The 14,810-nt window shown below is 49.7% G+C and overlaps 1 protein-coding gene across 2 annotated transcripts in view; it reads right to left on the bottom strand.

Moving 5' to 3' along the window:
- The window catches only part of DHRSX (dehydrogenase/reductase X-linked), a 199,933-nt gene that overhangs the window by 2,731 nt on the left and 182,392 nt on the right, over window positions 1-14,810 (bottom strand). The window contains exon 7 of one of the 2 annotated variants that reach the window (XM_032267780.1): window positions 284-781. The exons of the other annotated variant lie outside the window; for it this stretch is intronic. Coding sequence (XP_032123671.1) covers window positions 524-781 — 258 coding nt within the window. The 3' untranslated portion in view covers window positions 284-523. Of the gene's footprint in view, window positions 1-283; window positions 782-14,810 lie in introns of those variants that run through there. 2 annotated transcript variants of the gene reach the window in all.

The following is a 14,810-nucleotide window of genomic DNA, read 5'->3' as shown; positions in this document are numbered from 1 at the left end:
GTTCTCTCTTTCCTCCCCAGAGGTTGGGCTGGCCCCGAATTCCACCCCCTTAATGACATGGTGGATGTTTCTGGGGCCACTCCCATCTTGAAGCCATTGAGGAAGCACCGGAAGTCACTTCATTGTACAACCAGGGTGTCGTAAGCCTTCGTGAAATTGCAGGAGTTTTAGAAGCTCCTGCTTGCTTCAGAACCAGGAGCAAAGAGCAGATATTGTCTTTGCCATGTCCCCTCAAGTTTTCTGGGAGTTAGGCTGTAGTCAATACAGCAAGATAAACGGCACATGTACGTTGGAAGATTTAATGATTTATGGCACCTGTGACCATTGGGCACTTTGGAATCACAAGTTTGTGGCTGAGGACCACCTGTGATTGTTACTTCCCCACCACCGGCCCCACCCGGCCCCACAATGTTTCCTTGGCTTCTTGAAGTCCTGCAGAAGTTCAGGCAGCTGTCTCAAAACTAGAGGACAGAGCCCCACCCCCACGGGCAGATGGGCGTGAGAAAGGCAAACACCACGGTCTTCACAGACCCAGCAGACAGTGGGAGGCGCAGCGTGCTTCTGAGCGCTGCAGCTGTCCTGACACAGGGTATCTCAACGTCACATCAAGGATGCCCGTCATCTCACAGCTCTTAGACCAGAGCTGCTGCTGCAGTTGCTGGTCATAGGTGATGGGGAGGGACCTGATCTCTGTCTCGTTGTATAGGTAACGGCCTCCAACTCCTTCCAGCTCTGGGGTGACTGCTGCGTAGACAGAGGTCTGCGCTCCTTCATCGGGGGTCTGTGGGAAGAAGAGTAACATGAGTCAAATTTCAAATGCCCATCGACGACAGACTGGATGGGGAAAACGTGGCACATAGACACCACGGAATACTATGCAGCCATAAAAAAGGACGAGTTCATGTCCTTTGTATGGACATGGATGAACCTGGAAACCATCATTCTCAGCAAACTGACACAAGAACAGAAAACCAAACACCACATGTTCTCACTCATAAGCGGGTGCTGAACAATGAGAACACATGAACACAGGGAGGGGAACATCACACATGGGGGTCTCTTGGGGGGGTATGGGAGAGACAGCATGGGGTGGGGAGGTTGGGGACAGATAACATGGGGAGAAATGCCAGATATAGGTGATGGGGGGATGGAGGCAGCAAACCACCTTGCTATGTGTATACCTATGCAACAATCCTGCATAATCTGCACATGTACCCCAGAACCTAAAAGAAGAAAAGAAAAAAAAGAAAAACAATTTTTTTGAGCAGGAAGCAGGATTCTCAGGACTCCCGGGATGCTTCAGGGAGAGGTGGAATATACTCATGAGCTGCACGGAGAAACGTGCAGAGAAAGTGAGGCTGGGTAATGTCTCTGAGCCCCAGCTTCTCTGCTGCTGGGTTTCTTTGGAACGGGCACTGGGAATAACACTCCCCAGTGCTGTGCATTTCAATGATGGGTGAATCCGTCTCACGAGGCACACGCATGTGCAAACCCCTGATGTTCGTCTTTAACTCACTCGCGCTTTATCGGACCGAAGTGCTTATTAATTGACTAGAAGCAGATGAGTGAGCACGTTGCCTCTACATCTAATAAAAAATATTTAGCAATTAGATGAAACTTCCTGACATCAAAAAAGATTCTTGTTTTCCATTCAGCAAGGTATGCCACAACGGAGAACTGAGGCGTTTGTGGTCTGTGATCATACGCTTCATGGAAAACAGACAGTTCAAAAAGGAACTTGAGAGGCAGAACATGTTGCAAAGACTGGGGATTTTACCCTCAGGGCAGGCGATAATCTTGGAACACACCACAGCCCGGTTTTCTGCAGTGGGAGTTGGCCTTTGATCGTGGTTAGTGGGATGGAAGAAATGGGGGACTCTCGGAGGAGTTAGAAGTGCTGGAATCTGAGAGCTTTCACAGTTACAATACAGCAGTCCAGAAACCAACACAGCCCCCTCTTAACATCTTACTGTCATGATGAAGATGTTTCAGGAGCCTATCTCTTTTAATCAGTTTCTGGGAATCTCGTCAACGTATCCATCATGGGAGAACAGAGACAGAAGTCACCATCTGTGAACCAGGAGGCACGTCCCTGCCAGACACGGAATCTGCCATGCCTTGAACTCCCAGCCTGCAGAAATGTGAACCATCAATGTGTGTTGTCTGCAGGCTGCCCAGGCCATGGTGTTTTGTGATGGCAACGCAAGCAGACTAAGACATTTGAAGTCCAGAGTTTATCCTGGGGTCTCACTGCATAGGTATGACTGAGTAAGTTATTGCCCACATAATCAGATTCAACCTCCAGTCCTTCCTTCCTCCCTGGAGGTCAGGCTAGCCCCAAATTCTACTCCTCCAATGACATGGTTGGTGTTTCTGGTGGCCAGCCCCACCTTGAAGACATTTAGGAAGCAGCAGGAGTCACCTCATTGTATAAGCAGGGCGTTGCTAGCCTTTGTGACATTGCAAGAGTTTTAGAAACTCCTCCTTCTTATAGAACCAGGAATAAAGAGCAGATATTGCATTGGTTACGTTCCCTGGAGTTTTCTGGGAGTGACGGTCCATTTGCCCAAATTGATTTCACCCCTCAGCAGTGTCCCTGGCACTGTGATGGCTCATGCCTGTAATCCCGGTCCTCTGGGAGCCCAAAGAAGGACGACTGCTTGAGTCCAGGGGTTCACGACGAGCCTGAGCAACACGGCAAAAGCAAGCACTGATGGGAGCTCGGGAACATGCTGTACCCCAGGTTCCGTGCGGTGGCCTCTGAGACTCAGTGACTTCAGAAATTCTGTTGCTCTCAGTTCACTGCCTCCTGGTATTGACTTGAGTGGCCAGCATGGCACAGAAAGCCATAATAGAGAATGCCGTGTGCCCACCAGCCTATCCTCCGGGTTTGAAGCAATGGGAACAGGAAGGCTGGACCCCAGCAGATGGACAGAGCTACCGAACTCCTGTGATTGTTTCTCACTGACTGTTGCCTCTGCTCTTATGCTGCGTAAAAGGAAATGGACCGAGCTAGGTAACTTCCCATCTAGAAATCGCCTCGGGGTGCCTGTAGGTTTTCTGCAAAATCCAAAGTGTCCTGGGGTATTTGGAGGTTGATACTGTTGGCTGTGTCCCCACCCAAATCTCATCTTGAATTGGAGCTCCCAACATTCCAATGTGTCTTTTTTCTTTCTTTAGAGACGGGGTGTCAATCTGTTGCCCAGTCTGGGGTGCAGTGGCTATTCACAGGCACGATCCCACTGCTGATCAGCACGGGCGTTTTGTCAGGCTCCGTTTCGACCTGGGCTGGTTCATCCCTCCTTAGGCAACCTCGTAGTCCCCTGCTCCCAGGAGGTCACCATATTGATGCCAAACTTAGTGTGCACACCCGATCGGCATAGCACACTACAGCCCAGAACCCCTGGGCTCAAGCGATCTTCCCACCTCAGCCTCCTGAATAGGTGGAACTACAGGCACGCGCCACCGTGCCCGGCGATCTGATGGTTTCATAAAGGGGAGCTCCCCTTCACACACTGTCTCCTGCTGGCTGCCTTGTAACACATGCCTTTGCTCCTCCTTTGCCTTCTGCCGTAATTGTGAGGCGTCCCCAGCCATATGGAACTGTGAGTCCATTAAACCTCTTTCACTTGATAACTTATGCAGTCATGGACACGTGTTAATTAGAAGCATGAAAACAGATAAACACAGAGATTGCATCTGAAAACATCTCAAGTTGTGCGTGGTGGCTCACGCCTGTAATCCCAGCACTTCGGGAGGCCGAGGAGGGTGGATCACGAGGTCAAGGGATCGAGACCATCCTGTCCAACATGGAGAAAGCCCGTCTGTACTATAAATACAAAAATTAGCTGGCAGTGGTGGCAGAATCTGGTCACCATCTATGAATCAGGAAGCAGGTCCCTGAGAGACATGGAATCTTCCATGCCTTGGTCTTGAACTCTCAGCCTCCAGAACTGTGAGCAATGAATGTCTGTTGTTTGCAGGCTGTAGTCCCAGCTACTCAGGAGGCTGAGGCAGGAGAATCGCTTTTTCAAAAAAAAGAAAAGAAGAAAAAAAGAAAACACCTCAGGGGCACATACAGGAACCCACAGCTTGGGTCTTGCAGTGTCCTATATTGCCCTGGGCATCTAAAGACCAAAAGTAAAGGTGAAAAGGTTACAAAGAGGAAGAGAAGAAGGAAAGAACAGAGGAGGAGGCAAGAAAGAGGGAACGCGGGGGCCGACTGAAGCCAGCCAAGGTGTTTGAAGGTGTTTCTCTGGGGCAGCCTTCAATGCAGGAAGAGGTTTTACCCATCTGCTTCATGCTTCTCTCTTTTGCAGCTAAGTTCTGCCCCCAAAGCCAGGATTCTTCTTCCTTCCTCATCACCTTGTAGCTGGAAAATACAGGTGTCTTCTGGGGGCCGGTCCACTTCCACACAGGCAGGGTCAGCAGGCACTGCGGCTCTGAGTCCACCACGGCGCACTTTCCCACACTGCTGCTGTGGACACAGTGATCAGAGAGGCAGATGGGGGCCACCCTGCGTGACCAGGAGAGACCCCTGTGTCCTCCAGATGCAGCTGTAGCCGCTCCTGGGTTCCCCAGCACTGTCTATATTGTGGAACACACTCAGCACTCTCTGAAGGGAGGCTTCCTCCTTGTGACTCCCCTGTGGGCTGCATCTGGGGGGCTTCGGTTTCCACCACATTTTGAAAACTCCTCTTATCTGAGTAAGAGTTCTTCGATTATGCATATTCGATTGTGCCATGAGTACGACTTGTGTCCCTTTTAAGGGGACAAGATACCACCTGCAGTATGTTGAAAATGAGGTTGGCTTTTCTAGAAGACAACACATTGTGCTGAAAATGTTGCTATTTCTCAGGGCACAGAGAGGATGACCTGATGAAGTTCTATTTGAGGATTTTTTTCTGTAAGAAATTCACACGCGCACACACACATACACACACACATTCACGTGCACATCCTCACATGCTGACAGGCAAACACATTCATATGCACTCACATGCCGACATGCACAGAAATATATATTCACACATATGGACGCAGTCATGTACACATTCATGTGCATACGTGCTCACATGCACACTAATCACATACTCACACATTCACATGCACACACATTCACATGAACACATGCTCATGCTCATTCACAGGCACACATTCACATATGCTCACATACACTCATTCACACATTCATGTGCATACATACATGTACACACTCATTCACATGCACACATTCATGTGCATACGTGCTCACATGCACACTCGTCACATGCTCATTCACATGCACATTCACATGAACACATGCTCATGCTCATTCACATGTACACATTCACATGCACACACACATTCACATGAACACATGCTCACACATTCACATGCACACATGCTCATGCTCATTCACATGCACAATCCACATATGCTCACATACATTCACACATTCATGTGCATACATAAATGCACATGCTCATTCACATGCATTCATCTGCACACATGCTCACATACACTCATTCACATGCAGACATGCTCACATTCACATGCACGCTCGTTCATATGCAGACATCCACATATGCTCATTCACATGCACACCCATTCACATGCACACATCCTCAAACATTCACATGCACACACACTCATTCACATGAAACATGCTCACACTCATTCACATGCACACATCCACATATGCTCATACATTCACATGCACACACACTCACATGCACACATGCTCACATACACTCATTCACATGCATTCATTAATGTGCATACATGCTCATATGCTCACACACACTCATTCACATGCTCACACATTCACATGCTCACACATTCACATGCACCCCTGCTCATGCTCATTCACATGCACACATCCACATGCACAGATGCTCCCATAGTCTCATTCACATGCACACACACTCACATGCACACACACTCACATGCACACATGCTCACACATTCACATGCACACAGCCACATGCACAGATGCTCTCATAGACTCATTCACATGCACACATTCACATGCACACACACTCACATGCACACATGCTCATGCTCATTCACATGCACACAGCCACATGCACAGATGCTCACACTCATTGACATGCAAACACACAGATGCACACATTCATTCATATGCACACATTCATATACATACATGCTCACATGCACACTTTCATTTACATGCCCACACCTTGACCCCAGACTTCCAGCCTTCAGGACGATGGGAGAATCAATGTCTGTTGTTTAAGCTGCCCAGTGTATAGTATTCTGAGGCAGCAGCCTGAAATGGACTAAGACGTGTCACAAGAAGATGAGGTGACACAGACCCACACAGAAGGATGACCCTGTGAGGATGCAGGAAGAAGCTGGCAGCTACAAGCTAAGGAGAGAGGCCTCAGGAGGAGCCGGCCCTGCCCACAGCCTCCAGGACTGTGGGAGAATCAGTGTCTGTTGTGTATCAGCCACCAGTCTATGGTGTTCTGTGACTTCAGTCTGAAATGGACTAAGACACCTCATAAGAAGAGGAGATGAGGACACAGATACACACAGAGGGACGACCCTGTGAGGACACAGGGGGAAGATGGCGTCTGCAAGCCCAGAAGAGAGGCCTCAGGAGGAGCCAGCCCTGCCCATGCTTGGATCTCAGACCTCCGGCCTCCAGGAATGTGGGAGAATCAGTGTCTGTTGTTTCTAAGCCACCCACTCTATGGGACTTCACGATGACGGCCCCCGCAGACTGAGACAAAGCCCACGTGACTTCTAGTCTGCTGACTGTGATAGGCACAGGCTGCTGTGTGCTTATATCAAGAAAACCTGTTTACCGGGAAACAGGCGATTATACCCACACGTGTCCGCTACCTCAAGAGTCAGGGAGGGGAGATATTTCAGGTACACGACCGATTACTGGGGCTCCCCTCCGCAGTCATCTCAGTTTCCTGTTGCTTCCACAGCTCACTCCATCTGCCACAGGAGTCTATTGCAAGCAGAGCCCTCCCCGTTCACGGGGCTGTTCATGAACGCCAGGTTCCTGCCAGAGACGCCACGTTCTGCAAAGCAGACCTCGGAGTGGCACAGGCCTTTGTGACATTTTTTCCCCAAGAAAACACCCAGACTGGCCGTGTGCAGTGGCTCACGCCCGTCCTCCCAACACTTTTGGGAGGTCGAGGTGGGCGGATCGTCTGAGGTCAGGAGTTCGAGAGCAGCCTGGCCAACATGGTTTCTACTAAAAGTACAAAAATTAGCTGGGCGTGGTGGAGGGCGCCTGTAGTCCCAAGCTACTCAGGAGGCTGAGGCAGGAGAGTTGCTTGAACCCGGGAGGTGGAGCTTATAGCTTGTAGTGAACCCCAAGAATGAAGAACTCAGTTCTAGCTGAGTGGGGCTCGGGGTAGCTCTTCCGAGAGACTCCTCCCCAGCATCTGTCCCCCAAATATTTATTTATTTTTTATTGTACTTTAGGTTCTGGGGTACATGTGCAGATCATGCAGGATTGTTGCATAGGTACACACATGGCAAGGTGGTTTGCTGCCTGCATTCCCCCATCACCCACATCTGGTATTTCTCCCCATGTTATCCCTCCCCACCCTCTCCATCCCTCACTGTCCCTCCCCTAGCCCCCAAGCTGTCCACAGTGTGTGATGCTCCCCTCCTTGTGTTCATGTGTTCTAATTGTTCAACATCTGCCTATGACTGATAACATGTGGTGTTTGGTTTTCTGTTCTTGTGTCAGACGGGCAAAAACCGGAAGCATTCCCTTTGAAATCTGGCACAAGACAAGGATGCCCTCTCTCACCATGGCTATTCAATAGGAAGTTCTAGGCACAGCAATCAGGCAAGAAAAAGAAAGAAATTGTATTCAACTAGGAAAAGAAGAAGCCAAATTGTATTTGCAGATGACATGATTGTATATTTAGAAGACCCCATCGTCTCAGCCCCAAATCTCCTGAAACTGATAAGCAACTTCAGCAAAGTCTCAGGATAGAAAATCAATGTGCAGAAATTTGCAATCTGCCAAGTATTTACTGAAAGGGCTTGTGTTATCTATGAACGTCCACTAGACGGTCACTTGAGGTGTGCTGCTGAGGCATCTGCGACCTTGTCCACACTCAAATTGCATTCTCAGGAGGCTGCTTTCACTGTTGCACACGCTTCACTCCCCATCCTGTTTTCAGAGTCCGGGAGTTTCACACCCATGCACAAACAACATACACACAGTGCCTCAGTATTTCCCCATGCCCTGGTCTCAAATGCCACGGATGTCAGCTTCAAGACGTTGCCTTGTGCACCCCATACCCAGGAGGCGGAAGTTGCAATGAGCCGACATTGCGCCATTGCAGTCCAGCCTGGGTGACAAAGTGAGACTCTGTTTAAGAAAAAAAAAAAGAAAAAAAGCACGCAGACATGCAGGCATGGCTGCAGTTTCTTATGCTAAGGCAGCACAAACACTCTCACAGAAAGGGGAAGCAGGAAAGCGTCTCCTGCTGGCCTCAGAGTCACTTCTGCTAGAGAGGTTTTTTTCTTAATTGTACTTTCAGTTCCGGGGCACATGTGCAGATCTTGCAGGATTCCTGCAGGGTGGTTTGCCGTCTCCATCCCTCCAGGACTGAAAGTATGCAACTCTTGGCGTCTCACGAGTGAAAACTTAGCGCTTAAAGAAACTAATATTTTGCCGGGCGAGGTAGCTCATGCCTGTCACCTCAGCACTTTGGGAGGCCGAGTCAGGTGGACCACCTGAGGTCAGGGGTTTGAGACCAGCCCGGCCAACACGGTGAAACCCCATCTCTGCTAAACATGCAAGAACTAGCTGTGTGTGGTGGTGGGCGGCTGTAGTCCCAGCTACTCGGGAGGCTGAGGGAGGAGAATTGCCTGAACTGGGGAGGTGGAGGTTGCAGTGGGCTGAGATCACACCACGGCAGTCCAGCCTGGGCCACAGAGTGAGACTCTGTCTCCAAGAAACAAACAAGAGAAAAACCCCACTCAGACCGTGGCCGCAATTTCATGTGCTAGGTCCGCACAGACAGCGTGACAGGGAGGGAGGCAGCAAAGCGTCTCCCGTCATTCTCAGAGTCACGTTGGTTAGAGGGTGACGTGAGCTGTGGGACTTGTCTCAGAGCTGGTGCAGAATAAGAAGGATTGGAGTCAGCCTTTCTCCTGCTGGCAAGGTAGGCCTCGGTCTTCCCTGCAAAGGCAGCCCCTTTCCTTCCTGACATCATGAAATCGTCTCTCCAGAAAGTGCAGCTGGAGCACACTGCACCTGCAGCCCAGCCAGCCCTGCGCCCACACCTGTACCTGCCAGGCCGTGCCGAGAACCAGGCAGGGAGGGGACGGACGTGTCTGCTCAGAATCCTGCACGTGCTGGGAGCAACTCAGTGTCATGGGCTACAGGCTGGGTCAGAGCACCTTGGTTTTGGGTGTTCTAAGCTCAGTGAAGGGTTGAGTGAAGGGGAAGGAGAAAGATAGAGGAAGAAAAAAATCAATAGAGGGAAGAATGAGAAAGAAGGAGAAAGGCAAAGAAGGAAGAAATAGGAGAAAGGAATGAAGAAAGGAAGGAAAGAAGGAAAAAAGGAGGGAAGGAAGGATGGAGGGAGGGAGGAGGCAGTAAGAAGGGAAGGAAGCAGAGAGCAGGAAGAGAGAAGGAAGGAAGGAGAGAGAAAGGAAAGAAAAAAGGAGAGTGGGGAAGGAGAGAAGGAGGGGAGAAGGAAGGAAGGAGGAAGGAGAGAGAGGAAAGAAAAAAGGGAGAGAGGCAGGAAGGGAGGAAGAAAGGGAGGAAAAGAAGAGGCCGGGTGCAGTGGCCATGACTGCAGTTCCAGCACTTGGGGAGGCCGAGGCGGGCGGATCACGAGGTCAGGAGATCGAGACCATCGTGTCCAACACGGTGAAACCCGTCTCTACCGAAATACAAACAACAAGCTGGGCGTGGTGGTGCGTGCCTGTAGTCCCAGGTACTACGGAGTCTGAGGCAGGAGAATCGCTTGAACCTGGGAGGTTGAGGTTGCAGTGAGTCAAGATTCCAGTTTTGTGATTTCCACGGCGTTTCCACCGTGTAGCAAGAATTGATGCAGGTGACACCACCTCTAAGCTGCAGAGAACCTGCCTCCTCCTCCTCCTCCTTTCTTTTGAGACTGAGTCTCACACTGTCGCCCAGGCTGCACTGCAATGGCACTATCTCGGCTCACTGCAACCTCCGCCTCCCGGGTTCAAGTGATTCTCCTGCCTCAGCCTCCAGAGTAGCTGGGAATATAGGCACCCACCACCACACCCAGTTAATTTTTGTATTTTTAGTGGAAGGGGGGTTTCACCATGTTGGCCAGGATGGTCTTGATCTCTTGACCTCATAACTCACATACCTTGACCTCCCAAAGTGCTGGGATTATAGGTGTGAGCCACTGTGCCCAACCAAGAGAGCTAGCTTCTTTTCTCCCCATGCCCAGAGCTGGGGCTCCGTCCCCTGCAGTCCTGGAGTCAGGGGTCCTCACACTTAGCACACAACAGAGCAGCCACAGGTCTTGTGAAAACAGCTGCACCCCTGGCGTTCCCGACTTGGCAGGTGTTAGGAGGCCTGAGAATCTGCATTTCCAATGAGCTCCCAGAGGCTGCTGGTCTCAGAGGCCACACTGGGAGTGTCACTAATTCTGGCTTCCTATGTGGCTCTGGAAACCATACCCCATGGGCAAAATTCAGCATGTACCTGTTTTTGTACAGGCTATTGGCTAAGAATGGTTTTTATATTCTTAAAGTGCTGTTAAAAAATTTAAAGAGAGGCCGGGTGCAGTAGCTCAAGCCTGTAATCCCAGCACTTTGGGAGGCCAAGGCTGGTGGATCATCTGAGGTTAGGAGTTTGAGACCAGCCTGGCCAACATGGAGAACTGTGTCTCTACTAAAAATACAGAAAAAAATTAGCTGGGCGTGGTGGCAGGCACTTGTAATCCCATCTACCTGGGAGGCTGACGCAGGAGAATTGCTTCAACACACAGCCCTGATCCATGTACACAGCTAGACCCATGCACACAGCGAGACAATCACTTGAACCCAGGAGGCGGAGGTTGCAGTGAGCCGAAGTTGTGCCAGCACACTCCAGCCTCCGCAACAAGAGTGAAACTCTGTCTCCAAAAAAAAAAAAAAAAATTCCTCAAGGATCTAGAACTAGAAATACCATTTGACCCAGCAATCCCATAGCTGAGTATGTGCACACGTATGCTTATTTTAGCATTGTTTACAATAGCAAAGACTTGGAACCAACCAAATGCCCATCCATTATAGACTGGACAAAGAAAATGTGGCACATAGACACCATGGAATACTATGCAGCCATGAAAAAGGATGAGTTCATGTCCTTTGCAGGGACATGGATGAAGCTGGAAACCATCATTCTCAGCAAACAGACACAAGAACAGAAAACAAAACTCCGCATGTTCTCACTCATAGGTGGGTGTTGAACAATGAGAACACACGGACAAGGCGGGGGAACATCACACACTGGGGTCTGTCATGGAGTGGGGGGCTAGGGGAGGGACAGCAGGGGTTGGGGGGATTGGGGACGGATAACATTAGGAGAAATACCTAATGCAGATGGTGGGGGGTTGGACCATGGCACGTGTATACGTATGTAACACTCCTGCACACTGCACATCTACCCCAGAACTTAAAGTATAATAAATAAATTTTCTTAGAAAAAGAAAGGAATATGCCAAAGAGACTAGAGGCCGCCCACAAAGACGAAAATACTCCCTATCTGGCCAAGCTCTTGTCTAGACCAAGGAGCTGCTGGTTCCCGGCAGAATTTAATGACCTGTCCCTCCACAGCCCTGATTGATAGGTGCTGTCTTCCACATGTTTTCAGAATGATGGCGTGCGCTACCCTGGTGGGGGCTTCTGCAGGGAAAGGAAAGTTGCCTTGTGAATACACAACGCGGTCCTGTAAATCATGCTCCCCGTGGCTTAAATATCACATCCTGTTTTATCTACAGCTTTAAAAAAATGACAATTGTAAAAGACTGGCAAGAGGACAGAGGACGCATAAATGTGAGCTCAATTCCAAGAATGCAGCATGTTCCCTTTTTTAAAAAAATTTATTTATTATACTTTAAGTTCTGGGGTGCATGTGCAGAGCACGCAGGTTTGTTACACAGGTATACACGTGCCATGGTGGTTTTCTGCACTCATCCCCACATCATCTACATTAGGTATTTCTCCTAATGCTCTCCCTCCCCAATCCCCCCCCCCCCGCTCTCCCTCCCCTATTCCCATACCCCCTGCTATCCCTCCCCTAACCCCCACCCCCCAGGCCCCGGTGCGTGATGCTACCCTCCCTGTGTCCGTGTGTTCTCACTGTTCAACTCCCACTTCTGGGTGGGAACATGCGGTGTTTGGTTTTCTGTTCTTGTGTCAGTTTGCTGAGAATGATGGTTTCCAGCTTCATCCATGTCCCTGCAAAGGACATGAACTCATCCTTTTTTATGGCTGCATAGTATTCCATGGTGTCTTTGTGCCACGTTTTCTTTATCCAGTCTGTCATTGATGGGCATTTGGGTTAGTTCCAAGTCTTTGCTATTGTGAATAGTGTCACAATAAACACACGTGTGCATGTGTTCAAAGGAAAGGGAATCTTTTCTGTGAAGTGCCAGGTGCCCGCTGGGGTTCCAGGGAGACGGTGCAGAAATGTAGTAAAATCTGCATGAAGCCACTCTTCATTCCTACGGACTGTTGAACTGCAGGCTACGGGAACATTTCAACTTCTTTCAGTCCAGTGAATGTTTGTTAAATGCTCACCCACATACTGCCAGCTCTTGGGGCAAAGGAAGACACTCTTAGAAATAACCCGTGCTGCCTTGGACCTTCCCACAGGCATGGGCACTGGGTGGATGGTCAGGCACAAGTGCAGGAGAGAAACAGGATGGAACGCATGCAAAATAGCACAGAGGATGGAGTTTCAAGCACACTAAACACAGCCAGAAGCAATGCAGTCAGAGAGAGAGGAATGAATGGCTCCTAATTACATAATTACATAGGGCTTTACAGCCGTGAAAATGCTTTCCCGTAGATTCTGTCAGCTATGCTCACAACAGTCTTACGTGATATTATTATCCAGAATTAACAAATTAGAAAAGTGAGAGGCATGGCAGGGAAGGAGCAGAGAAGGCAGTAGCTGCAAGAAATAGCCACGTCCTGGTTCTTCAGGGACCCTATCCTCATCATCACCGTTTTTTCTCTGCTTTGGGATCATGAGCCCTGATCCATGTACACGGCTGTCTCCATGAGCATGAATTCAGTACCTCCCTCCCTGCGTTCACCCACGCACACAGCCCTGATCCATGCACACAGCTGGATCTGATCCATGCATGCGGATCTGATCCATGCATGCAACCCTGATCCATGCACATGCATTCAGCATCTTCTTCTGTGGTTTATTCCATGCACATAGCCCTGATCCATGCACACAGCTGGCTCCATGTACATGTATTCAGCATTCTCCCTCCCTGCCTCCACTCATGCACACAGCCCTGATCCAGGCACACAGCTGGCTCCATGTACATGTATTCAGCATCTCCCTCCCTGCCTCCACCCATGCACACAGCTCTGATCCATGAACACAGCTGTATGCGTGTACATGCATTCTGCACCTCCCTCCCTGCCTTCACCCACGCACACAGCTCTGATCCATGAACACAGCTGTATCCGTGTACATGCATTCTGCACCTCCCTCCCTGCCTCCATCTTTGAAGCTGCAGTCTCCATCCCCATTCTCCTCTCATTTGCAGATTCACATTCATGGTAGCACTGTGGGTGTATCTAAGTAGAGAGCCCTCAAAGTCAACTCTCCCCAAGTCCCTGCTGGGGCATTTCCCCATTCCTCCAACTCTTGGACAGACACTATCATTCTCTCAAACGACCTGAATCAGAAACCTCAAACTCTCTACTCCTTTCCAGATCCAACCAGTCAAGCCCACTTTAGGCTTTGCAAAAATGGGCCTCTTTGCAAAAATGGTCTCCTCCTCTTCCCGTGCACCGCCTCCAGCCCCAAAGGACCAGTGAAACCATGCCCTTAGCCAAGACTCACGTCAAGGGAGTGCATGCATGTACTGTGGCTGTGTAACAGGCCAGCACACGCTCGGTGGGTTAAAACAGCACATGTGTGTCCTCTTAAAGTTCTAGAGGTTAGAAAACAAAAACTGGATGTCACAGGGGTGAAATCGTGGTGTCAGCAGGGCTGGTTCCTTCTGGAGCCTTCCAGGAAAAACCCTTTTCCTTGCCTTGCCCAGCCTCCAGGGGCTGTTCCTGTTGGCGCCTGGCCTCTTACTACATCTTGAAAGCCAGGATCCATGTCACCTCAGCTCTGACTTCTTCTCTTTCTGTGGCTCTGATTTTCCTGTCTCCTACTTATGATGAGAATGCATGACATCCCCATCCCAAGATCTCCAATTTAAGCAAATCTGCAAAGTCCCCAATTGCCAAATGGTATGATGTAGACTGTTTGGGTGGTGGTTACGTTAAAAGCCCAGACAACATCACTACACAACACAGTCACATATGCAGCCTGCACTTGTGCCCCAAAATCTGCTTTTAAAAACTCCCTTTGCCAAGGAAGTTCCCTATTCACAAACTGTGGGGATTAGGATGTGAACAACTCTGGGGACATTATTCTGTCTCCCACATGTGGATTACGATGTGGACATCTTTGGGGTCATTATTCTGTCTGCCATGTGGGGATTAGGACGTGGACATCTTTGGGAGCCATTATTTTGTCTCCCACATGGGATTAGGAGGTGGGCAACTTTGGGGGCCATTATTCTGTCTTATGGGAATTAGGATGTGGACATCTTTGG

Source organism: Sapajus apella, unplaced genomic scaffold (genome assembly GCF_009761245.1).
Source record: "Sapajus apella isolate SASKATOON/1434 unplaced genomic scaffold, GSC_monkey_1.0 scaffold172, whole genome shotgun sequence".
Classification (NCBI taxonomy): domain Eukaryota; kingdom Metazoa; phylum Chordata; class Mammalia; order Primates; family Cebidae; genus Sapajus; species Sapajus apella.
This window is presented reverse-complemented; position numbering and strand designations above follow the sequence as displayed.